At 48.8% G+C, this 26,879-nt stretch overlaps 1 protein-coding gene across 7 annotated transcripts in view; it reads left to right on the top strand.

Moving 5' to 3' along the window:
- The window catches only part of FAM120B (family with sequence similarity 120B), an 86,630-nt gene that overhangs the window by 29,342 nt on the left and 30,409 nt on the right, over positions 1 to 26,879 (top strand). For all 7 annotated transcript variants that reach the window (XR_005526924.1, XM_039224212.1, XM_039224211.1 and 4 more), the window contains exons 5-6: positions 5,590 to 5,762; positions 9,936 to 10,028. Coding sequence is in view for 6 of the 7 variants with exons in the window: in XM_039224212.1 (XP_039080143.1) it covers positions 5,590 to 5,762; positions 9,936 to 10,028 (266 nt within the window). In the remaining variant the exon portion in view is untranslated. The remainder of the gene's footprint in view (positions 1 to 5,589; positions 5,763 to 9,935; positions 10,029 to 26,879) is intronic.

Raw genomic sequence — 26,879 nt, 5'->3', positions numbered from 1 at the left:
TTCCAGTGATGTGAGAAGGGTGGACCTTGGACTCTATAGCTTCCTTTCCCTGGAAACAGCTCTTGAAGAGTCTGTGGGCAGGCAGCCCATTCTCTTCTTCCTCATGTACCAGTGTTCCCCACTTCGTGGAGTGAGTCTTGGAGCGAACAACAGGCAGGCATTGGAAAGAGCATTTTTATCTCCAGAACTGGAGATTCTTCTTTAGACAGAGGAGTAGTGACGGTCTTCCCTGCTCATTGTCATCCTTTAGTCCTCATAAGCGTACCCATATTTTAGAAACCTGGGACAACTGATTACAGACATCTAACAGGCAATTTGTCAACCTGCAATTTTTGTCATGTGCTATTCAAGAATCAGTAAGTGGACTTAGTGCTTCTGGCTATATAAGGACATTTTACTCACCAAAATCTTGCAGGTACTCTTAGGAGACTTGTATAAAATGAAATGAGTTGGTGAAATGGTACTTTCCCTAAAAGAAGGGGCTGTGTTTGACTCCTGCCCTCATTTGCCGGGCAGTGTAGTGAAGCTTTCTTATTCCAGCCCCTCTTCTATATGCTGTTGGCACTTTTCATCTTGACGCCTGATGTGTGCAGATCAAGAAAGCCTTGTCAAACGTTGGCAGCTTCTGTGGGTGGTGAGGAGGAATCCCCAGCTGCCATCCAGGCGCATGGACCCACACCTGGCAAGGAGATGATGACGGGCCCGCCGCTTCTGGAACCGCTGCCTGATGTCATGGATCAAGAGAAATGGGTTTGGGAGCCTTGGTGGTGCAGTCATTTAAGTGTCTTGATTTCCACTCGGGTCATGATCTCACAGTTGTGGGATTGAGCCCTGTACTGGGCTCCTTGGGATTCTCTCTTTCTCCCTCTCTCTGCTCCTCCCCCACTGTGCACACATGCTCTTCCCTCTCTCTAAATAAATAAATAAGCATTTTTAAAAAAGAGAGAAATAGGTTTAAAACCTCGATTGGGTTTTCTTTTCATTTTTAAAAATAGTTTGAAGGTTTGTCAAGTAAATGTGTTACAAATACACATTTGAGTCATAAGCCAACAGTTGAATTTCACACTGACTGCTTTTTATAGCCACATTCACCGTATTGTGAATGTGTTAGGTAGATGTGGTACAACAGTGTCATTTTGCAAGCGTGAAATTAGACACTTCATCCATGTACATTTAGACTAGAGCTTAATATATTGAGATATTAATGCATTCTACTCTGTTTATAGCTGAATGAATGTGGGGTTTTTTTGCTCTTTATAAATAGACTCTTGAAGTTTATCGAGCCATAGTGAAGATTCAGTTCGCAGATGAGTCCTTAGGGTTTTTAATTTGTTTTCTTTCGGCCGGGGATGCTCTGTTAAACAAATATTCATGTAACTCAAACTCATAGACAAGCTTTCACAGGTAGCACGAGACCTAAGATGTTTTTCATTTGGAGAACTCTTCATCAGTCAATCCTGACAGTGGACACAAGCCCAACAGGTGTATGGTTTTATCACCCCAGCAGTGTGCAAGGGAAACAACCATATGATAACTCTAAAACGCAGCTATTGAAATACATATTTCCATATAAAAAGCATAGAGCATGTCCATGGCTTAGAGTCCCGGGAGTGTTTTACTCACTCCCTTGTGTCATTGCTGTAGAAACAGAAACAGGACCATTGCTCTGTTACTCATGAGGCACAGCCAGCAGCCCTCTGCCAGGGGTGGGTCGTCCAGGTATCTCTCGAGAAGGTCTTCACAGTTGTCATTCACAGAATGACTTCCTTCCCTGACCCTCTGCCCCACCCTCTGTGGCTCAGGTCCCCCGGAGGGCTCCCAGGCCTTCCTGACCATCTGTTCACACAAAATCTTCTATCAAGTTATGTAACTAGGTTTTTGAGGCTCATGTGTTTTAGATGCAATGCTAGTTGTTGACCTAAAGATGAGAATGCTTGTTTAGGTATGTGGCTCTTTGAAACATCCCAGCTGCCCATGGAGCTCTTGGGGAAGTGTAGGGACCACCCTTGATCTTCCTGGCACAGTCTTGTCTGTCTCTAGAAGCGAGAGGTGGTGGGGGGGATGTATGTGTGGTGGACAGAGAGGAGCTCTGAGCTGATCTGTCTTCCAGTTCTGATCAAAATAGGTTTCATGGGGTTTTTAAAATAATTTTTTTTAATTTTTTAATGTTTTATTTATTTCTAGGAGAGAGAGACAGCGTGAGCAGGGGAGGGTCAGAGAGAGAGGGAGTCACAGACTCTGAAACAGGCTCCAGGCTCTGAGCTGGCAGTCAGCACGGAGCCCGACGCGGGGCTCGAACCCACGAACCGCGAGATCATGTCCTAAGTGAAAGTCGGACGCTTAACCGACTAAGCCACCCAGGCGCCCCTTTTAAAATAATTTTTTAAATGTTTATTTTGAGAGAGTGTGTGTATAGATGAGTGGGGGAGGGGCAGAGAGAGAGAGAGAGAGAGAGAGAATCCCAAGCAGGCTTCAAGCTGTCTGCACAGTGCCCAACATGTCCCACAAACCATGAGATCATGACCTGAGCTGAAACCAAGAGTTGGATGCTTAACCAACTCAGCTACGCAGGTGCTCCCAAGTTAGGTTTCTTTAAAAAAATTTTTTCTTTTCATTTTATTTATTTTAGAGAGGGAGCACATGAGTCAGGGAGAGGGGCAGAGGAAGGGAGAGAGAGAATCCCAAGGCTGCCCCACACTCAGCACAGACCCTGATGCAGGGCTCAGTCCCACAACCCGACCCAAAGTCAAGAGTTAAACACTCAACCAACTGAGCCACTCAGGTGTCCCTTAAACTGAAATTACTGACAGTGTCTCGGTGTTAGGCAGGCCCAACCCTCTTCAGTTATCATATCATGGTTAGAAACCACTTTGACTAGAGTGAGTTTACAATTAGAAGAGAACTAATGTAAATGATCCTTCAAAGAAATTCAGCCCTTACGGCTTAAGATGATGAAATCTATCAACTGAGGAGTAAATCTCTGTGGACAGCACTTAGGAAGAGGACCAGCCTTGAAGTTATGGCCGTTATGTAGGGTCATCAGAGGGTCCCCTTACAGCCCAGCGAGTACTGCTTGTGGCATAAAATGATGACAGCCCCAGAATCTGTGGTCTTGTATGAAAGACCCTCACGTTCTGGAGAAGGCTGTGGAGGTGTCTTATCTCCCGCAGTAATATGTAGACGGGTGTTCAGTACCTAGTTCTTGATTAAATAATTGAATTTAGAATTAAAATTCTCTAATTTCCAACAACATGATTTTTCAATCTGGTGGTTTTCTATAATCTATTTTATCATTAGACCTCAAGAACCAATTTATTTATTATTGGTAAGTTATTCTTGTTTGTGTAAATGATTTTTTAGCTGTTTGGGGGGTTTTTGTTGTTGTTTTGGTAGGTTATTTTTGTCTGTGTAAATTATTTCTTAGCTGTTTTGGGAAAGACTTTTGCATGGTATTCAGACTTTGCCTGGACTGGAATCACCTGGAGGGCATTACAGCAGAGTGCTGCCCGCTGCCTGCTGGGATTAGAGCTAGTAGGCCTGGGGGCCCAAGAATCGGCAGTTTTAACAAATCCCCAGATGATGTTGAGGCTGGGAGTAACTGCCATCTGCATGTCACTGTGTGTCACTGCCACTATACTTGGCTCTAAGTGCATCTTATGACTCTTACTCTTTCTGTATCAAACTCTTACGTGTAAGCAAATGAAACACAAGGTAAAATCTTCCTGCTGTCCGTCCCCTTGCACTGTAATGGGGACGTGCCCTCTTAGCTGGGTGTGTAATTGTTTTACATGCACTGAAAACAGGACCAGAAGCTGTATTTTAAAATATGGCAATATCTGAGTGGTAGGTAGGGTTGTAGATGATTTTTATTTCCTTTTGTGCTTTTTTCCAAAGTTTTTTACAATGTATGACTTCTAGGAGGCAAGAAAAATGTTTTTCAGCTTCTTTAGTATATTTGAAATAACTGTGATAATGATAGCCATCCCTTACCTTAGGCCAGGGCTTGGCAAACATTTTCTGTAAAGAGGCCGATGTAAATATTTGAGACTTGGGGGGCAGTGTGGTCTCTTGCAGCTACCCAGTTCTGCATTCAGTCTGCGCAGGGAGCCTCAGACAGCACAGGGATGGAGGAGTGCAGTGCTGTTTCGATAAAACTTTATTTAGGGACATTGAAGTTGGCATTTCATATAATTTTCTCACATTGAGAAATATTTTTCTTTAGATTTTTTTGTCAGTCATTTAAACCTCTGAGAACCCTTCGTAGTTTTTGGGCCTCCAGAAATAGGACGACGAGCGGGATAGTTTTCCGGAAAAGCAGGTTTCTGAGGAGTCACACTGACCCTTGTAGGCCGTCCTGGGGTAGTTGCTCTGTCTTATTATCTAGTGCAGTGGACTGCATGGGGTTGGGTTGGGTTGGGGTTTGGTTTGGTTTTGCCAGTTATCTTTAGTATTGTCTTTCTTTTAAGAGAAAAATGAGTTTTTTTCCTCTCCAAAATAATGATAAATGTTTTTTGATTGGAAGAAATACTTCAGCCGTTTCAGAAATGCAAGTGACTTTTGCTGGGTTGTTTCACTTTTGATGGTGGGAGATACACAACTGAGCATATTAAATAATACTGTGAGATACATAAATAACACCGTGAGAAATGTAAGCAGACAAGGAGAGCTTCCTTTCTGAGTCATTTAATTCTCATACCATTTGGTTACCGGGTTTTAGACCCCAGCCGTTCTGGCTTTCCAGGCATGGCCCTGCAGAAATGCCCGGCAGCGGCCCATCCAGGGACCTGGCTCGGCCTGGAGTCCAGCTCTGTCCGCAGGCACCGCCAGACGACCGTCCTTCCTCAGGACTCACTGTCATTTGTTGTGATTTAAGTAAATGAGTAATGATTGTCTCTTTTTAAATTTTAGTTTAATAATTTAAATGTATATGTAAAGTATAGAAATGAAACACTAAAAATGGTATGTTAGGAATTTTTGCATACTGGCTACAGGGATCTGCTTTGGGTGCCCTGCACCCAAGCCTGCAGTTGTGTAGTGCACACTCCAGGGCACTCCAGGGCATGTAGAGCGGGGCTTTCTGCATGTTGAACCCAGGAAAATGTGGTTTTTACATTTATATCTGTCTCTGCAACGGGTTCTTTTTACGCTGAAGTTCGGAAACTGCTGGTTTAGGGGAATAAGAGAACAAGCTAACAGGGTGAGTGGTGGCCTTTCCACCAGCGTTTCGTGTGGCTGTTTTGTTTCTCACACCCTGAGATAGGCTCTTTGACACATACTCTGAAAAACACTCCTCACAGTGCAGGATGCAGCACAGGTAGGAAAAAAGCCTTCATTTCCCTCGGAACATAGCCCTTAAGAAAAGAAGAATATTCTCAATGAAGTACATATGTGCAGGCCTTTTAGGGTTTGTTTCTTTTAACCAGGGAGGTCCATCCATGTTGACTTTCTAGTTCTTTCACCCCCAAAGCCCAGGGATGTCAGAAAGAGAAGAGATTAGTGTCTTTTATCCTTTTATGTATTTTTACAAGAAGATGTTATAACTTGGTGGTGCAAATAATGATGATAAATGGACTTTTTAATTTTACCTAGGAGGAACACCTAATTTGAAGTTACTGTGGCTGAACCAAGACCCAGGGTTACAAGTCCGCCGTGTGGACGCGCTCCTCGGCTGTTTCGACCTTTCCTCCTCAAGAGAAGAGCTGCAGGCAGTGGAGGACCCCTGGAAGGCATTGTGCTGCCTCTTGATCTACCTCTTCGTACAGGTAGCCTCAGCTCCTCGTTCAGGTGCCGCAGTGGCTTCTCACCCCTGCCCTTGCCTTTCGCGAGGGTGGCGGTCCGGAGGGGTGGAGGTGGCGGTGTGGCGGCAGTCCGGGAGGGGGGTGGCGGTGCGGCGGCGGTCGGGGTGGAGGTGGCGGTGCGGCGGCGGTCGGGGTGGAGGTGGCGGTGCGGCGGCGGTCGGGGGGGGGTGGCGGTGTGGCGGGGGGGGGGGGGGGGTGGCCTTGGGCTCTTTCCTGTGTCATCCTCCCAGCGTCCCGCCGAGTCTCTAAGACGCAGGTTCGTGTGGGCCTGGAGGGCTGCAGTCCAAACAGGTTTCCTAGAGGCTTGGGAAGCCTTGCGGGGGAGGGAACCTGCCTTCACTTGGCTGATGCCTTCCAAGCACTCTGACCCATGCTGTGCCGCCCTGTTGCCATCACTGTCTGGGAGGTGGCTCCTGTCCTGGGGTCCAGTGTTGTGGCGAGAAGGCTCACAGCTTCTGGCAGATCCCTTCCACTGTCCAAGTCACGCTCACTCCTTCTTCTCCAGATGTGTGCTGAGCATTCCCCTTCGCCTTCCAGCCCAGGCCAAGGCATGGTTACTCCCTGGGGTTACTAGGCCATGTTACATCATGGGAAACAGGAGGCGTGCTTTGCAGAAGGGCCCAGTCAAATGTCCACCAGGACCGTTGTCACCAGTGTGCGTCCTCCTTGCCCGACCAAACCAGGGGTTGGAGGCCTCTGGTTAGGGTGCAGTGCTAGGTCTTGATTGGTGTTCCTCAGCAAGTTGGACAGTTTGTTTCTTTAGTTTTACACTTAATGTGTGAAAATTATAAAGGCCCATGAACATATTTGCCTTTAAAAACAATTTTCTTTAAGTTTAATTATTTTTGAGAGAAAGAGACAGAGACAGCATGAGCAGGGGAGGGTCAGAGAGAGAAGGAGACACATAATCTGAAATAGACTCCAGGCTCTGAGCTATCAGCACAGAGCCTGACACGGGGCTCCAGCCCACAAACTGCAAGATCATGACCTGAACCGAAGTCAGACATTCAACAGACTGAGATCCCCCCAGGTGCCCCAGTATTTGCCTTTTTAATAGTTGCCCATGTGCAGGTAATGTTTAGACCCACCTCAGTGAAGGAAGGACCAGGTCACTCCCTCTCCCACTTTCCTTCCTTGGCTATATTATATTTAAATGATTTTTGTCTCACTTCTGTCACAGAACAATAAAAAAGACCATTGCAATCACTTCTCTTTCTTTAGCCTGTTTAGACCTCCCATACTCTCAACCCCTTCAGGCCATCTTGCCTTCTACTTTGGTCTCCATATGTGATGGATCTTGGGTCTTTTTCTTTCTCATAAGCATCAGATTTTTCCCTTGGCTGAAGTAGAAAGTGACAGGACTGATTCTCAAACCTGAATTCACCTTATGAGTTATTGATTGCCATTAACACACTTACTCTTATTGTGGGATTACATTTCAAGGGAACATACTGATTTTTCTGTTTCTTTTCTAAATTTTTATTTTGTCTCTGCCAGTCTACAGCTAGTTCTGAATTTTGCATTTTGTGAAAATGTGGTATGGTTAAGTAACTCTTAGAGATTTCATTGTTTCATTACTGGTTTCCCATGCACCAGTGTAAACTTTAGTTTTTGCATTACTGGTTTTTTTTAAGCTTTATTTTTTTTTAATGTTTATTTATATAGTTTGAGAGAAAGAGTGGGGGAGTGAGGAGGAGCAGACAGAGAGGAAGAGAGAGAATCCCAAGCAGTCTCCACACTGTCAGTGCAGAGCCCAGCATGGGACTTGATCTCACAAACTGTGAGATCATGACCTGAGCCAAAATCAAGAGTCGGACTCTCAACCGACTGAGACACCCAGGTGCCCCACATTGCTGTTTTGAGTAGAACGTTTTGTTATTCGTGCCAGACTTAGAAATATAAATGAATGGAGGATGGATTGTTAAGTGTAAAACTGCTTTTCTTTTGATATTATTTATCACATATGCACGCATTATCAGCTCATATTTTTGGCTGCGAGGGGGCCATAGTGGGGACTGGGAATGGTGGGTAACCAAGAGCTGCAGTTTCTCTTCCAGAAACATTCGTGTGTTTTCTTCCTAATACCTGTGTGCATGTGGACAGTAACTTGTGGGACAGAGTTTGAATTACTTTTTCAGCACAAGAGACGGGCTGTTGGACCCAGTGACGGTCAATCATCACAGCTCTGTGTTGTCACTTGTGCGGGTGACTGTGAGTTATGAAAATCCATTTCCAGCAGAAAAAAGTCTAGACCACACAACATGTTGATTGTAGGTTTACATCTCGCATATTTATATAAACCTGAAGCAAATAAGCATCTTCTTTCTGTAACACCTTTAAATAAAAATACTTCTAGTGGGAGTCAGCACGAGGTAGACCTGTTGGTTGGACTTGGCATGTTTAAATGTAGACTTCTTAACACTGAAAAACAATGAATTAACACATCAGTGACATCTCTGAGACAAAGGTACTAAAATGCATTCATGGACTCATTATTCTCTTAGGTTTCATAAGGCTAGAAGGATAAATTTATAAAAATGTTATATTTTTATACAGTTAAGCTTAAGTTAAATGTTTTGATGGACAGCGGGTGGCATGGAGCCTGTGGAGAAGCTGAGTGGTCTCCTAACCTCCAAGTTAGCAGCAACACTTCACGTGAAAAGTTTATCTGGGAAAACTCTCCGGAAGGGTTAGGTTATGTCAGAGCAAGTGTACGTATTTTTTTTATAATTTATAGTACAGCAAATGCTTTATAATAATAATGTCTGTTATGTGAAATTCTAAGAAACTTGGCGTTACTAAGAATTTGGCACCCTCTGCTGTGGTGTGAGATTGGTTAGCTACAGAGATGGTGGCCGAGTATGAAATTGGCTAAGTGTGAAAACCATGACATACGAGATAGTTATTTTTTTCTCATAAGTAGGCATTTTATTCAAAAGTTGCTAATGGCAAGAAGTAGAATTACATGTGAACAAACCCAGTCTAAACAGAGAGAGGTGGGGGTTTGTGGAATAAAAAAATAATGTGTTCTTTGCTTGCTCTGGCTTCTGTGGATTGGAGTCTTTTTTCTTGGTCATGAGTACTGCACATCGTAGATTTGGGGGTTTTTCCTGAAACAATTGTAGCTGTCAGTTATACAAAGGCAACAACTTCTTCAGAATAAAAACGAAACAGGGCAGGGTAGTGATGTGGTTGCTGCCTTGTGTGGGGCAGAGGTGATGGATGCCAGAAGTATTTGCTTCTCCAGGAGAGGCCAGGGGATGCTGGTCGGGGGAGCAGGAGTCCCCAGTGAACAGTCTTTCTGGTTTATGATGGGATCATTTTCATTGGGAGTAAACATGTTAGCCATTTTTATCATTGAGAAAGAATCGAAATTCTTATCCATGGGTCTGTGGTGGTTTTCCCGATATTCTTCCCTTCAAGCGTCTACTTGCCACAGAACGCGGTCCCTTCCAGAAAGAAGGTCTTGTATCCCTACGATGGCGTTGGGAACGCCGAGCAAGGCCTACTGCAGTGCTTCCTTCTGGCTGGCAGAACTTGGTGGCTGAGCTGGAAAAGTCACCGCCCTGTAACTGAGAGGAGATGGTCCCTGAGAGTAGCCCGCCGTCCTCATTCCCGTCATTCACCTGAGATCCAGAATTTCCCCGTCCGTTTCTTTCTCCAAATCCCTGCCCCCCTTATTTTCACTCACACTTTGGTTAGCTCCAATTCCACGGAAGACTGGAGGGGCTCAGATGTGGGGGTTGTGGTTTCCATTAAACTGGGATCTGAGTGCACAGGTTTTACTGGGGCTGGCAGGGGTGGAGGGTTACCCCAGCCTTGATCACCCCAGCTCATGCTGCCAACCCCTAAGTTGCCAGCCCTGGGAATTGGTCCCCAAAACAATCACCTGTGTTGCTCGAAGGGTCCCTCTTGCTTGTGGCTCATGCCCCTCCCAGGCAGCCCAGAGATTTCTGCCTTGCTGGAGAGCGAGCAGGCCTGGTCCAGGGCATTGTGGAGAGCTTCACACCTGGACTGCGGGCTCCCGCTCGCCTCTGTCGCCCTGTGCAGGTGCCGGCATTTAGTCACTGAGCCCGTGTGCAGAGTGTCAGGTTTTTCCCAGAGCTGATGCTGGTTCTCCTTCTCTGTCCTTTTCAGGTGGACACTCTTTGCCTGGAGGATCTGCATGCTTTTATTGCTCAGGCCCTGTGTCTCCAAGGAAAATCAACTGTGCAGCTCGTGGACCTACAGGTACTGGAATGACTGGTTGACTGTCACATCTCTGAAGACAGCCTGCCTGACCAAAGGGTCAGTGCTCTTGCTACCCTTTTGTTCTGTTTAGTTTTGGTTGGTGTTTCACAGAAAAGATAAAAAGGCATATTTAGCCAAGATGTTTTCATGATGCAGGGGTGTAGTTCATCCCCAACAGCGGAGCCCCGAGTCTTGCTAGGTTAGCGAAGCTCAAGCAGATCTCTGTACAGATGGCTCCCTGCATTTCCTGGAAGTGGCCGTCCAGACCTCTGTCACAGCTGGGTCATGTGCTCGCAAGTCCTGCCTCTTTCCAGTGCCGAGAAACGGATGGTTCTTAATCCCGTCTCAGTATTGTCGTAATAAGAAGAGAATGGTCTGTTTGATCCCTTATAAGCCTTGCTGACTTCAGGAAAACAGGAGGCCTTTTTCTGGTGTTAGTGACTTTGGCTCGTACACACCTTGTCCCCCAGACTTGGTGTCTGCTCTCTGAGGCTGGGCCACGTCCCACCTGCGTCGTGTCCTCTCCCAGTACCTTGTTCAGGGAGTGTTTAGTAAACAGTGTTGGTCAGTGGAGGTTATTCAGACACTGCCATTCACGAGTGTTTACTCCTTTAGTTTCACGAACTAGCCCATTTGCAGCTAACCCCAGCCACTCTCCTTTGTGGTCACACCCTCTTAGGTCTGATGGTTATTTCTTAAAAGAAGCCCCAAGGTCAGGCCAGTTGTTTGTGGAAACTTAAGACTGCTTTGTAAATGTCACTGGATAATGATAAGAGTTTTATCCATAGTTTCTAGTTAATTGAATTAGTTTTCACCTGTCTTTCTAGTGGAAAAAAAAAAACTAATAAATTTCATTTATAAACAATTTTTAATCTAATCTCAGAATTTAGTACTGGATTTACTTCGTAAACTAATTCCCATGGTGGTCCAATTAAATGAACAGGGCTGGGTTTTGTGTTTTGTTTTTGTTTTTTTATTAGCACTTTTACATCAGATTCAAGAAAGTTCATTTTAAAAGTGGACTTTTTTTTTCTTCTTTTGGCAAGACTCCATTTTAAATAATGGATTTTGGCTTATTAGTAGGTTAGTGCTAATTCTTTTTTTATTGAGGTGTCATTGCCATTATAGAAGTTCCAGATGCACAACATGATGACTCAGTATTTGTGTCTATTGTGAAAGGATCCCAACGGTGAGTCTGGTTAGCATCTGTCAGGACACATAGTTACATAGTTACAGAATGTTGTTTTAGTGATGGGGACTCTGACGGTTTCCTCTCTCAGCTCAGCGGCGCAGGCTAGTGGCGCAGTGGTATTAACTGTGTGCATCCCGTGGCTTATTTATGTTCTCACTGGAAGTCTCTACCTTTTGACCCCCTTCACCTATTTCAGTCACCCCTGCCTCCGGTGACCACCAGCCTGTGACTAGGAGCTTTTTTTAAATTCAAGATCATACATATGAGTGAAGTCCTATGGTATGTGTCTTTCTCTGACTTACTGTACTTGGCATAGTGCCCTCAGGGCCCATCCACGTTACCACAGTTGGCAAGATTTCGTATCATTTCTTTTTTTTTTTTTTAATGGCTGAACAAAACAGTATCGCATTGTGTATATACCCCATGTCTGTCTTTTAACCTGTTCATCAGTTGATAGACCCTTCGGTTGTTTCCGTATCTCGGCTATTGTGAGTAATGCTGCAGTGAACGTGGGGTGCACATGTCTCTTCAAGATAGTGATTTAACTGCCTTCGGATATATCCCCAGAAGTTGGATTGCTGGGTTCTATAGTAGCTCTCTTTATTTTATTTTATTTTATTTTATTTATTTATTTTTTTTAATAGTTTATTGTCATGTTGGTTTCCATACAACACCCAGTGCTCATCCCCACAAGTGCCCTCCTCCATGCCCATCACCCCCCTTCCCCTCTCCCCCATAGGTAGCTCTCTTTTTTAACTGTTTGAGGAACCTCCATACCGTTTTTGGCAGTGGCTACACCAGTTAGCGTTCCCCACCAGCAGTACAAGAAGGCTCCCCTTTCTCAGCATACTCGCCAACACTTAACTTTTGTCTTTTTGATGATGGCACTTCTAAACCAGTGTGACAAAGTAATTGACCACACATGCATGCATGGTTTTACTTTTGAGCGTTCTTTTCTGTTCCATTGATTTTTGTGTCTGTTTTTATGCTAGTACCATACTGTTTAGTTTTACTATTGCTTTGTAATATCGTTACAGCGATATGCCCTTCAGCTTTGTTCTTTCTCAAGATTGCTTTGGCTATTTTGGTCTTGTATGGGTCCTTACACATTTTACGGTTGTTTTTTCTATTTCTGTGAAAAATGCCTCTGGAATTTTTATAGAGGTTGCACTAAATCTGTAGATTGCTTTGGATAATATGGACATTTTAACAATATTTGTTTTCCAGTCCATGAGCATAGGATGCCTTTCCATTCCTTTGCATCATCTTCAGTTTCTTTCATCTCTGTGTTACAGTTCTCAGAGTACAGGTTTTTCACCTTCCTGGTTAAATTTATACCTAAGTTTTTTTTTTTTTTTTTGGTGCAGTTATAAGTGGAATTGTTTTCTTAATTTCTCTTGCTGCTGTTTTGTTTTTAGTGTATAGAAATACAACAGATAATTGTGTATTGATGTTGTATCCTACAACTTTATTGAATTCATCTATTATTTCCAACCATTTTTTGGTAGTCTTAAGGGTTTTCTATATGTAATATCACATCATCTGAAAATAGTGACAGTTTTACCTCTTCCATTTAGTTGAGTGTCTTTTATATCTTTTCCTTGCCTGATTACCCTGGCTGGGACTTCCAGTGCTGTGTTGAATAAAAGTGGCGAGAGTGCACAACTTTTTCTTGTTCCTGATCTTAGAGGAAAAGCTCTCACTTTTCACCAATGAGGATGATGTTGGCTCTTCATCTGATCACTGTTCCTCCTTTTGGCAAAACACAATTTTAAAAAGTGAATTTTCAGTTATTAGTAGATTAATACAGTTCTTAATACCAGACTGTGGCCTTCCTCCCAGACTGCTATCCTACTACTGGCCTGTCTGTCCCTTGACCCTCCCCTGCTTTCCTCTCCCCTCCTAGTGAAATTAAACAGGCAGGCAGAAAGAGAGAGGAACTTGGAGGTCATGCTATCTCCTGCCTTGTTCTGTGGATGGGGAAACTGAGGCATTGTGGGCAGCAGAGCCAGCTGGAGTTCATGGTCTGCTGATGAGGGTACGTTCTGGGTTCTGTCACTTACCAGCTGCATGACCTCGAACAAGTTCTTATGAACATACAGCAGAATACCACTCCTCTCTCTTGTAAACTGGAGGGGACACCTGACCGCCGGCACCATGTGGGACGTTCTTTCACTTTGTCCACGTCAAGTGTGTGATCCTATGCCTGCCTTGTTGTTGGCAGAGCCAAAGTGGAATCGACTCTTGACACCCAGCCTGTGGTCTTTTCCAAAAGAAAGGCGCTGTTACTGGGAGGGAAGGACCTGAGGGGACGTTAGAGTGACTCCCATCGGGAGCTCACCGTGCTGTGCCCTCTCTCTCCGGCTCAGTGCTGCTCTGCACTCGCCAGTCATGGCCTCTAGTCAGACCAGGTCCCTTTCCCGTTGTCGGAGCTTCTCCAGCAAAAATGGGGATCTGTGCCAGCTGTCACTGACATCAATTCCCTGTTAGGGCTGTAACTGGGCCGTGTGCATTCTCCTCATGTGAAAGCCGCTCCCAGGGACCGCCAGAGCCCCCGTGGGAAGTGTCCCGAGGAGGACAGGGAGAGTTAACCAGCGGTGGGACTGAAAACAGATGCAGTATCAGTGGCCGACCCTCTCATTAGCCCAGGGTCACTCCCACTTGGCTGTCCTGGGTGATTGGGTCGATTGTGGAGATGCTGTGAGGGTGGGCAGGACAGAGTCCCCGCCAGGGCCTCATTCCACTCCCGCTGCCGAGGAGCGCCTTGTTTAGGTTCCAGACCCCCCACCTTCACCATCAACAGTGGAGCCCCACAGCTGCAGAGCCAGCATCCCTGCTCGCTGGTACTGATGGGCAGTTTAAAAAATGCCCTGTTAGGTTTGTATCCACCAATATTTTTTGTGTCTCAGCAAGCTTGAATCTAGCTTTAAAGAGGTATATGGATTTATGTACTTATTAAAAATCTAAGGGGGGATGGATTATATATGTGAAGATTACATCCCATGTTATACGTACACACATTCAGAGACACAGAAGTCTGCTGTCTATGACAAGGAGTATAAGGAACCCTTCATCGGCAGCAGTTACATAAAAAAAGAAAAAGAAGGGATGCAGTATTACTTCTGATGAAGAAAAATACAAAGAGCTTCCCTTTCTCACGCACAAGGGGCAGGCATACCGGTGACAGGAGACGCTGTCCTCGGTGCTGAGAACACATGTGAGGAGCCGAGCCGTCCGCAGGCAGCATTACTCTCTTCCCGGCTGTAGCTGCGTCCTCTCTGAAAGCTGGCTGCTCTTCTGTCCGTGTTGACAACTGTCCGTGTGTGTGTTCACCTTACGGTCCTGGAGGACATGATCATCACTGTATTTTAAATAGTTCACGTGGTCCTTTGATATTTGGCTGGTATAGCCCATCTGAAAACACACAGGTAGGGTATGTATGGGATTAAGTTGGGATCTCTACATATTTAGGAGGGAAAGTCAGCTAAACACTAGACTGAATTACACAGCGATTAGCTAACTTGTGAGGCCCCTCTGTAAGGAGCTGCAGGTGGGGGGCAGATTATTGGATTTTTGCATCTGTATAATTGAAGATGAAGTTGTCAAGGCAGAGGAATGGTCGTGTGTCTTGAGGTGTCCTGCGGACCCTTCTGTCAGTGCCTCCCCACCCTTGACTGGCTCTAATAGCTGGGCCCCTGGTGTGTGGCAGGGGGAGCCCCTGGCCTCGGGGAGCCCTGGGTCTTGACTCCATACTGTGCATGCTGGCTTCTGAGGTAGGCATGCGTGTACTTGTCCAGAAATGTAGACGGGCTAGAAGTCGCTCTCTCACTCACACCCTCTGGTATTTTGTCAGACGTGGGTACCTGCTGAGAGCATTTTGTCAAGTCCTGTCCCCTTGCTACTGCCGAGCCAAGCAGAGCACAGCAGGGACACCTGGCGCCCACTCTCGGAAGCCTTCCTGCTGCCTCCTCCCCGGAGCACAGCAGTGCTTTCCAGTTCCTCCTGCTGCCCTTCTCAGGAAGTGGCAGAGGAATAGCCCTAGCTTTCTTTGCTCATCAGTTTCTCTGCTGTGCTGGGTCCCTGACACCAGCAGACCCCTTATCCCCTGCTGGCTCTGATTCCAGCCTCCTTCTGGATGGACAGCTCCTCATGGTTGGAACATTCCAGATGCATCTCTTCCGTACCAGGGACTTGGGGAGCACTGTCTGAGTGCCCCAGCAGCTTCTTCAGAGCTTACAGGAGGCGGCAGCCACCTTTTCTGCCCTTATCACCACTCATCAGAAAGTGCTGGGTCATCTTTGGGGAATAAAAGGAAAAAAATATGAGTAAATGGAAGGAAAATCCTATTATAAAATTCAGGCCACACCACATCGGAAGGTGATGTGTTGTAAGCAGTACATTTCATTGCCACTATAAGACTTTTCAAGACTTACTGGACGCAGAGCTCTTGGGGCACACATGCCGTGGTGGGGTTGCCATGAACGGGACCAACCCCAGCAGCACCGTGCCCGGGCAGGGAGCATGGTTTGGCCCACAGTGGACACGGAGGCTCAGACGGGCAAGCTGCGTGCGTGGCCCTGCAGCGAAGGTCAGCTGACGCCCATGCAGCTGTAGCTCCTGGCTGAAGGAGCCTCCACGTGCCTCAGGCAAGGCCTGACTTTATCACAGTCCCCTTCACTCTGGGCACGTGGTGACCTAAGTGACAACTTCACTGAACGTGACATTCTCAGTGAGATTCCATCATCATGTTTATTACACGTTCCTTTCTTGCAGGGGGTCTCTGTTTTGTTAAAACAGTTAAAACAGCCACCTTTGAACTCCAAGACTCTAATAGTCTCTGAGTCTTCATGAGCTCCTCGTGCAGCGTGTAGGTTTTAAACTTCCATACTTTTAATAATTTATGTTGTAAAATTGAAGAAATAATTTGGAAGAGTACTTAAAGTGGGTCAGCCTTACTGTTCACCGCAAGTGTGGATGCTGCCCTTTGCCCTGGGCCTTCAGAGCCAGCTTGTCTTCTCCACCTGGGCCTGGAGTCCACCACCCCCCACCCTCTCTGGGGGGTTGCTGTGCACATGGGCCCCTCTCCCTGTCTTTGCTTCCTCTTTATCCTCCATCTTTAATTCAGTCTCTTTGATTGGCTCTGTCCTTTGGTGGATAAAGTCACGAGTCTCTCCACTGAAAAACAAAAAGCTTCTGCAGGAAATATTCCCAGCCAGCCGCTTGCCCACCCTGTTGCTCGGAGGACGCGGCAGGACTAGGCTGCATGGGTGCCAGCCTGCACTGCCCACTCTCCTCCAGTCCTGCAGGAGGGCCGTGCCCATTGCACGAGGTCACCGAAGCTGAGGTCAGGAAGTGTTCTGCTGCCAACCCAGGGGCCCCAGCTCTTGTGCTGTCTTCTCTCTGCTTTTGAGCCTGCATTCGGCACACCTTTTATTTATTTTTGTTAAGTAAAGTTTTCACATTCTAGACTTCTTCCAGACACATTGGCTGAGCCTCGCTCTGGGGCTCCAGTGTTGGTAGCTTGGGAGTGGAGCAAGGGCAGGCTGTTGTGTGGGGACCTCGGTGAGGAGCCTGCCTGTCCCGTGTGGGATCTTGATGATCTCCTTCCTCTTCTAGATGAAGGCACTCATGTTCCTGGGAGCTTGCCACAGGTGGGCGCAGTGTGGGTGGGGGGAGCTGGTTGTGTTCTCACAGGAAGGGACTGCTGTCCTCTGAGGGGCTGATGAGCCGCCAGTCACCAGGTTCCTTACCAGAGTCTCCACTTGCCTTGCAGTAGAGGGTGTTTGGGACCTGGAAAGTTAGGCGTGGTGTCTGCCTGGCGGTGACCTGTGCTCTGAGTGACAGGTGGTGTCAGGCAGGGTGTGGGGGACAGAGGTGCACACATCTGCCCACATGTGCTCCTGACTGCCCGCACCTGTCAGGAAGCCTGTTGTTCTGACAGGAGTGCAGGTGCTGGGGTGAAGCTCCGAGAACCGGGATGCTAGGGGCCTCCACGCAGAGCACCTCGGCCTGGGGCCACAGCCATAGAGCTTGGTGAAAAGTAAACGACCAGGGTCAGGAGCATCCTTGAATTGCGGGCTTTGTAAGAAACATTTCGCACACATGGGTAACTCATTCCCAACTCATTGAGCTGAGTCTATAAAATGGGCAGTATTGCTGGGTCTCTCCTCTTGGGGTGTGGTTTCCGTAGACCTGTCAGAGCACAGACGCACATGGTCATTCTGCTTGCCCTGACCACGGGTGGGTGCGCAGCTCTGACGAAGAACACGCTGCCTTGGCTGTTCTTATCTCCGAAGAGTATCCGGAAGCTACTCTGTAAACCTGGAGTAAGCCACTTTGAAGTTTGTTTAAATTTTGACAATTTCGACTTTAAACAGAGGTTCTGGAGAAGATGTAAAGCTCACCAGTAGAAATTTAAAATCAGTCTATGCCATTGACTCTCCAGATCATATCTTTATCTTGCCAATGAAGCGTTAAATGGGACCCTCGCTCTGCCAGAAGCTCAGAGCCAAGCTCAGCAGCTGCAGCCCTCAGGCCAGATCCGGGCTGTCACCTACTTCTATATGGCCTACGAGCACAGAACCAGTTTACACGTTTTGAAAATTTTGTTTAACGTTTATTTATTTTTGAGAGAGAGAGAGAGCATCAGTGAGGGAGGGGGAGAGAGAGAGAAAGAGGGAGACCAAGAATCCGAAGCAGGCTCCAGGCTCTGAGCTGTCAGCACAGAGCCTGACATGGAGCTTGAACCCACAACCCAAGAGATTATGACCTGAGCCAAAGTCGGACACTTAATTGACTGAGCCACCCAGGTGCCCGAAGCTTTGCATTTTTAAATGGTTAAGAGAAGAATCAAAGAAGAGTCATGTTTTATGACGTGTGGAAATTATATGAAATTCAGATTTCAGCGTCCAAGGTTAAGTTCACACCACAATAGCAGAGCTGAGAGCTGTAACAGAGACTGTAAGGCCCACAAAACCAGAAATACTGATCGCTCGCCCTTTGCAGACTTACTTGCTGGCCTCTGGCTTAAACCAGCAGGTAGGTCTATAGGCTCTTCAGTGAGAAGGAAGGTCACCAGACAGTGCATTTCTTATGGACAGAGAGAGACCATTCCACTGGTCATTGTGCTGGGCCTTGCACACATTCCTCAGGAACAGGAAAGAATAGAGCATATTTTAGAGAAATTGGGAGGTCTTCATAAATATTACACAGTTAATTTTTATATCATTTCTTTGAGGGAAATAAAATTCTTAATGTTGTTAGGGAAATGAAGACAAAGATTGGTGTCTTGGCCGAGGCCCCTTGAAGGGGCTGGTGAGGGTGCACATTCTGTGCTGTGGAGTCCGGCCCACCCACCCATGATGAAACCTGGATTTGGGGTCTGGGGGGGTGGGTCCGGGATGGTGACTTACTCCTGTTGGATCCTCTGTGCTTCGGGCTGCCGTACAACGTCTGATGCCCAGTAAGTTTCAGTACTGAAGGTAATGTCTGCTGGAGCCAGAATGAATGGGACCTTGGTGGTGGCACAGGCAGGCTCTGGTGCCAGGCTCTCATCGTAGAGTGATTTGCCCAAGGTCAGGGCACCCAGGTATGTCATAGCCACACTGAGAAAGTCAGGGCTGCGGGGTGCACCAGACGTCATTGCTTCACGTCATCTCCCAGACAGCCTCTAAAGTGAAGAGCAAACATGGCACGTGTAACAGCAAATATAGAAATTTTCCATGAAAAGATCTTTAGTCAATATTGCCCCTGCTGGTGAACTGTCACTTTCCAAATCAAGCACTTTAAATTCTAGGAATAAAATCAAAATGCCTCAAGGAGATCACATTTTTAAAGCACATCAGAATAAAATCTATGGAATGATGCTTTACTGATTAAACTACTAAAACAGAGGATTGTGTAAATGTGTATTAAAAGATTTTTTTTTAAAATGCTTTTACTGCTAGGCACTCAGAAAGTTGATGGACGGACGGATGGACGGATGGATGAATAGTAGAAATAGAATCTACTGGGGACGCCTGGGTGTTTTAGTCAGTTAAGTGTCTGACTCCTGATTTCAGCTCAGGTCATGATCTCGTGGTTCGTGGGATCAAGTCCCATGTCGGGTTCTGCACTAACAGTGCATAGCCTGCTTGGGATTCTCTCTCTCGTCCCCTGCTCACACTGGCTTTCTCAAAATGGGGAGGGGAAAAAAGAGGAAAAAAAAAGAGAAGTAGAACCTATTGAAAGTTTTAGTAGGCTTTTTAAGTTGATACATAAGCACAGAGGGTGAAGACTCCCCAGATGGGTTAGATTAAATATGTCAGAGAAAACAGGTGGGACCTTCAAGTGACAGGCCCTCAGTCTCATCCTCGTGTGCACATGGAACTCTCAGATGCTTTCCCAGAGCATCCACAGGCAGGTCATCGTGTGACATGAGCAGGGAGGGCACTCTCGGGCCCAGCTGCCCCTTCTGGATCTGGTGGGGCGGGTGCCAGTGTCCCTTCTTGCGCCTGTGGCCCTGTGATAATGGTTACCTGTGTCACACGGCATGTCCTTGATTTGTGGTTCAGAGGATGAGCTCCGGTAAGCCCTCTCCTGCTCCTGTGATGCTGGCAAGATACAAGCAGGGGTTGGTGGGTGCCGCCTGACCCCGGTGCCACCCTGGTGTGCCTTTCCTGCACTTCCATCCCTAGCACGTCAGTGAGCCGTTTCTCTGTCTGGAGAGCCCCAAGAATCTATTGGGTGCCGGCAGCCACCCTTCCATGCTGTTCTGGGGGAGGGCTGGTGGCCAACCAAAGTTCAGTGAGGACATGTTGGACTTGCCTGGGACAGCAGGTGGGACACCTCGTGGAAGTTCTCAGGGGAGAGAGATCTCTGGCTCCCAGCCTCGCCAGCACGTAAGGGTCCAGAATGATCCATCACTCTCACCGGATGCCCCACAGCTGACTTGCCTTTGAGGAAGAGAGATGCATGAGTCACCTGCAGAACAGAGATGTAGAGCAAGGCAGGCCACACCCAGGCCACCTCCTCCGTGTTCAGTGAAGCTGCTTTCTGCACAGCCTCGCCTGTCCTCCCATGTGGCACCCATAGACACTGGCAGGCCACAGCAGCAAACTTGAGCGGCCTCAGAGTGGAGCCTGGGAGGTGGCCATCAGTCCTCCAGACGCTGAGGCCGGTAGTACCCACAGCAGCTCCTGTCTGTCCTGGGTGCCAGTCATACCTGCAGAGAAGCTGTTTGCAGATTTGGGCCTCTGCCTCTCTTGCTTTGTCCTCTGCTGTCACTGTGCTTCTCACTGTGAACCCTTCCTGGGACTTTGAAACTGGCCTCTGACCTCTCCTCTGTTCACCACTTGCATCCCGGGCAGAGGGGAAGGACTGGTGCTTAGAGCTTTCACACTGGGCCCGGGCCTGGCCTTGCAGGCATCCACAGTCTGGTTCTGTGCCCCGAATCCCATCCAGAGCCTCTCCCCCACCCCACTGCCCCAGTGACTCTGTGTCCTCAGTCCCATCCAGACCCCCCCCATCCTGCTACCCCAGTGACTATGTCCCCATTCCCATCCAGACCCCCACACCCTGCTGCCCCAGCGACTCTGTGTCCCCCGTCCCATCCAGAACCCCCCACCCTGCTGCCCCAGTGATTATGTGTCCTCAGTCCCATCCAGACCACCCCCCCATCCTGCTACTCCAGTGAAAATGTCCCCATTCCCATCCAGACCCCCACACCCCGCTGCCCCGGTGACTCTGTGTCCTCAGTCCCATCCAGACACCCACCCCACCCGCTACCCCGGAAGCAGGCCCTGCCCAGACCCCAGCCTTGCTGCCTTGTCCGTACACCTGCTGCAGAGGGGCTCCTTCCCCTGCTGGGTGTCTGCACATGGCAGGCTCCAATGTGCCCAGTGACTACACCTTGCCAGTGATGTCACATCTGCTTCAGGGCCTGTCCCCTTCCTCTTTCAGTGAGTAACCCTTCTCTCCTGCTCAAGGATGCCTGTCCCCTCTCCTGGGGGTTACAGCCCTTAAATTCCTGGGCCGCGGCTCTTCAGGACCAGACACTCGGCCTCATTCACCCCCATGTCTTCTCTTGCACCTGCACTTTCTGGCAGTTTGCGGGCACTCAGCTTGTTTTGTTTAGATGGATTGAAATATATCCTCAGTTACTTGGGAGTGGAGACTGAGTCCTCTGTAACTTTCACGGAACCTTTGTGCTTCATCAGTACTCAGATGTTGATTTACTTAATGCTTTCATCAGTCACTGTGCTCATGTCCATGCTGGGTGCCAGGAAGTGCGTTTTGTCTTCGTTGAGTAAGAATATTCAGGGGCGTCCGGGGCGGGGCTCAGTTGGTGGGGTGTCCAACTCTTGGTTTCAGGTCAGGTCATGATCTCGGGGTCGTGCGGTGAAGTCCCACATGGGGCTCCACACTCACCTGGAGCCTGCTTGAGATTCTCTCTCTCCCTCTGTGCCAACTCTGCTTGCATGTTTGCACTTTCTCTCTCGCAAATTAAAAAAAAAAATTAAAAATAAAGAATCTTCGATAAAATTTTTTTCCTATAGAAAAAACAAATCTCAGTATAGAATTTTCATTTTACCTTCCATTTTCAAACCCCATTCCACAGACTGGCAGAAATGTACCCTGGGTTGAGAGGGGTGGGTGTCCTTGAGCTGTCCTTGCCCCACTCTCTGTGCCCGTGCTCACACACTACCAGCCCACAGAACGTGGGTGCCCCATGCAGGTTGTCTCCCCTGGGCTTCAGTGGGTCCGCAAGGGGTTTGGGGGGCGCTGTTCTCTCCTTCCTGTCTCCTCACTGTGGCTCCGACGTTTCACGCCTGTGGCAGATCGGAGCCTCTAAAGTTCTCCCAGGAGCCAGACATAGGAAAGGGAGAAGCCAGAACTTGATGATTTTTACCCTCTGTTGATCCTGTGTATTGGCTGTGGGATATGTTAGGTGACCACCGAGTAAGGCAGTAAGGAGAAAATGGTGGAATTATGGCTAAGAGTTCAAATGTTATCTCACTGTTCCTTGTAAAGATTAGCCTTTTATCATTCTCTTAAACCTGGTCCTTTCTGTGACTATACATTCGTGAGTAGAGCTGTAGACCTCGTGGCGGTCGTGGGTCTGACGGCAGAGGTCGTGGCGGTCGTGGGTCTGACGGCAGTGGTTGTGGCAGTCGTAGGTCTGACGGCAGAGGTCGTGGCGGTCATGGGTCTGACGGCAGAGGTCATGGCGGTCGTGGGTGTGATGGCAGAGGCGGGCATGCTGCCATGATGTGCGAGGATGTAGGAGGGGAGACGGGTGGAGGTTTCACTGAGCCAGTCTTTGGAGCCATAGGATGGGTGGGATGCCCCACGTGTTCAGCGACTCGGCTCAGAGAGGGGCTTGGGTAAGGAGACGGCCCTGGAGTGGCCAGTGGTGTGCCTCCGCCCGCGTGGGTTTCAGGCCGCTCACCGGACAACCCCCTGGCAAAGCACTCTCTGAACCTGACTTTAGGTTGGCCCAGGGGCTGCAGCTTGCTAGGAAGCCGAGTTTCAAAACAAAGAAATATCGTTTTACGTAACTGCCAGGAAGCCCTCGTTAATGCGCCTTCCTTGGCCTATGAACACCACGCCACACCGTTGACTGTTTACTGTTAAATAGTTCCTGCGAAGCTTTGGGACATTGAAACTGGTTTTTCCAGTTTCTTGGTCCCCATCGAATGTCCCATCACCTGGGCAGGAAACATGCAGGCCTCAGCTTTTCCTTGTGTTTATTCCAAAGCCCCTTAAATCCTATTTCTAAAACACAGGCTGCTTGTCCTCATTAATTTTATTTATTTGTAAGGCCATACCTTATAGCCACATGGAGCTGGTTCGTGCTCGTTGGTGACTCTGAGCCTGGAGCCAGGCCCAGCCTCCTGCCCTGACTTGGGCTCCCAGGGTGTCCCCTTGGTACTGGTTGTTTGGGGAAGAGGAACGGCTGCTGTGGGGTCTCTCTTGCGGGAAGGTGACCTCAGTGTTTCAGGTGTCAGTCCTGCGGCTGACAAGGTCTGCTCTCTCCTTAACCCGGTTACTGTAAGTGCGGGGTTCCTCTGCTCACCGAGTAACCGGGAAGCCACCAGCCCCGTCCTTTACTCAGTTTTTCGTGTGTCTTCAGCCAGTTTGGGATAATCCTCTTCTTTAGTAGACTTGTGGAGGAAGGAGGAAAGCTGTAGTTTATCTTCTAAAACCTTACATTGTAATTAGAAAAATAAACTCACAAGGCAAATATAGCTGAGAATACTTTCAAGTTTATTTTATTTATTTTGTGACAGAGAGAGAGTGTGAGCTAAGGAGGGGCACAGAGAGAGAGAGGAGAGCATGAGAATCCCAAGCAGGCTCCACAGCGTCCGCGCAGAGCCTGACGCAGGGCTCATTTCCTCCATCTGTGAGATTGTGACCTGAGCCTAAATCAGGAGTCAAATGCTCAACCGACTGAACCCCAGGCACCCCTGGCTGAGAAATACTTTCAACGTATTCTGGGAAATAAAACTTGCACAACCCTAACACTTAAAAAACTATTTTGTTTCCCCAACGTAGAGAAGCACAGGAAAGCGCCGCAAATGTGCCGGCTGCTCCTGATATAGGCACTCTGCCAGCAAGCAGTTGTATGTGGCTCAGTCTGGGCGAACCAGCTGAGGGTCTCAGGCCCCGGCACCCACCCTGCCTGTACCTCCCGTGCGCCATCTGTCCCTTGGTCTCCCTGGGTTTTCTGCGCTTGCTTATATCGAGCGGGAGGAAGAAAGCCATGTTTAGGAAACAGTTAATGGCCGTACAGCCTCTTGAATTAAAAGTGTCCCTAAAGTTACCGATGATGTCACCCCCCATCCTGTGACCCCAGGACAGCGTAACAGCTTTAGACTAAAGTCCCACATTGGTTGTTTCACCTGCTTTGACGTGGTTACTCCTCTTAATAGAAGTCGTTCGTGAGCTGTGAGACGGGATACAGCGCGTCCAGTGTCGCTCAGATGAGCCCCGAGGAGGTGCAGTGACCAGCGGGCCTGCGGGGGCGCTGTTTCAGCTGCCTGCATAGCCCACGCTAAGACCCACGTCCTCGGTGTGGCCCTGTGCTCACTGGTACCACCAGGACCTGACACGTCCCGACTGTGCCTGACAGGGTCACTAGGGATGGTGTTTGATGAGGCTTTGTTTTCACTTAAAAAAGTGACTGACTGGAACACCTGGGGGCTCAGTCGGTTGAGCGTCCGACTTCGGCTCAGGTCATGATCTCATGGTTTGTGGGTTCGAGCCCCGCATCGGGCTCTGTGCTGACAGTTTGGAGCCTGGAACCTGCTTCGGATTCTGTGTCTCCCTCTCTCTCTGCCCCTTCCCCATTCTCCCTCTGTCGCGCGCTCTCTCTCTCTCTCTCTCCNTGCTGTCTCTCTCTCTCTCTCTCTCTCTCTCAGAGATAAATAAAACATTAAAAAAAAATTTTTTTTTTTAAAGTGACTGACTGAGAATGAACAGTGTCTCCCAGGGTTAGTTATTTTCCCAGCAGACTTTCCAGTCCCTGTCACTTAGTCCTTAGTGGCGCGCACGCTGGCTGGGTGTCCAGGAGATGAACTCTGCAGATTGTGCCACTTTTCCTCCTGTCACTTGAGCCTCGCTGTGGCACATAATGACTTTGTGTTTCTGGCATTGGGAGAAAAGCGTGCAGTAGGTCAGGTTTGGGTGTAAAGCTGTCTGTATTCCATTGCACTTTGGTTCCTTAAAGGCAGGACTATACGTTTGCAGTGCACGTGGCACTCATCAGTACCGATGATTCGCTGGGACCAGGTGAGACCACGAAGACCCACAAAAGGCCCCTGACTCACTTGCAGTCGCCCGGCTGGGGCTGGGACTCCCAGCCTGGCTCCTCCTGTGGCAGCCCCAGCACCTGGGCCGCTCCTGAGCTGCTGTTAAAGTGAGAGGTGGAGCCTGTCCTGTGCGACCATGGCCATGAGCCGTGTTCCGGGCTGGAGTTCCTAGTTCAGCATCCTGCCGAAGAGCCCCCGCCAAGGAGCACTCACAGCGCACGCGCACACTGTGGACCCTAGTTCAGCATCCGGCCAAAGAGCACCTACCGAGGAGCGCTCACAGCACACCGCACACTGTGGACAGCAGGGCCTCCCAGAGTGGAGGCCGGCACAGCACAGCTCTCAGGACCGTGCATCGTTCTCAGCGGCACATGGCCAAGTGCACTGTGCATGCCTGATGCTGAGTGCCCAGCATGTGTGGGGTCATGACCTGCCCCGTGTCACACGGCACTTACGCTAGAAGGCAGCAGTTGTGTCCTTGTACACAGACATGACGTTATGAAATAGAGTTGATGTTATTTCCTAATGAAGACCCTCTGCCCATCTATTTTAGGATCCTGATAGAGCAGTAAATCTCGTCTGTGTCGTGTTGGTACTGAGGCAGCTCACTCGGCAACGCAGGCCCGGTGCCAGACCTGTCCTGGGGCACAGACACAGGAAAGTGATCGTCCCTGGAGGGTGGGCTCGGGGAGTGCCACCGTGGTGACCTCCTCCTGGGGCACAGGGGCAGGGAGGGCATTTCTGTCCCCCCTTGGTCCCCCGACATCTGCCCCTGCCCTGGGATTTGATGAGGCTGAGGTGAGAAGACAGTAAGGACAGGAGGGCCTCAGAAGGGAACAAAGAAATTAGCTGGGTTCATTGAGCGGCTTAGAGCCGGAAGCAACGGCTCTGGTCACAGCCGGGACTCACCAGGTGTTGGAGAGTCCAGGGGATTTTGGACAGCAAAGAGACAGCAAGCCCTCTGGGGCCAGGTGTGCCAGTACACGTGGGTCCTGGCCATGGAGCAGGCTCAGCGAGGGGCCTGGCACAGTGGTGCGGGGGCTGTTGCAGGTGGGACTGAAGTTTGCAGGTCCAGGTAAAGAGAAAAATGGTGGGAAGTGTCCAGGAGGCAGGAAGAGCCTGGCCTGGGAGTCCCGTTTTCCTGGCTCGGGTGTCCAAGAAGGGAGGTGAAGGGCTCAGTTTGGGGAGTCGCGTGTGAGATGTAGATCTGCACAGTGAGACTTACAAGTCTGAGGCTGGGGAGAGTTGGCACTGGAGATGGATTTGGGAAGTGTGACCACATTCCCATTTATCAACACGGGAAGAAGAAAGAGGTGTGGCCTGAGGATGTCCGCTGGGGGTCTTGAGGGCACCCTCACCTAGGACAGAAAGGGCGTGGACAGAGGCAGGCACCTAGTGGGCAGAGCGCCCACGTGCGGGTGCAGTCAGGAGAAAGGCTGAGATGAATGCTGGACTTCGACCTGGAGCAGCTTCTGGAGAACGTCAGGGTGGAGGCTGGTGGAGGGGGTGCTGAGACAGGAGAGGGTAAGGCTCCCCTCCCCGTGGTAGGGCCTGGAGGGTTGGGGAGAGTGGGGAGGGAGAGGATGACTGTGAGTGCAGGCACAGGGGCTCGGGCACCCTAGGAAGGAAAATGAGGTTTCCTGCTTCAGCACAGCCTGCTGTGTGTGCCACCCGTCGGTGGCTTAGGTGGTGTTTCCTGACCCCGCGTGTCCCAGAGAGGCGTGGCCCTTTCTGGGTAGCAGGGAAGCCCTGAGAAGGCTGGGATCAAAAGGGAAATGATTATGTTTGAGAAATGAAATTATCAACATATCTAGCCCTTTAAGACTACGACCTTATTCCTGGTTTGATGTGCTTTTCTTGGTTTAGAGT

Source organism: Hyaena hyaena, unplaced genomic scaffold (assembly GCF_003009895.1).
Source record: "Hyaena hyaena isolate Hyena2069 unplaced genomic scaffold, ASM300989v1 scaffold_1557, whole genome shotgun sequence".
Lineage (NCBI taxonomy): Eukaryota > Metazoa > Chordata > Mammalia > Carnivora > Hyaenidae > Hyaena > Hyaena hyaena.
This window is presented reverse-complemented; position numbering and strand designations above follow the sequence as displayed.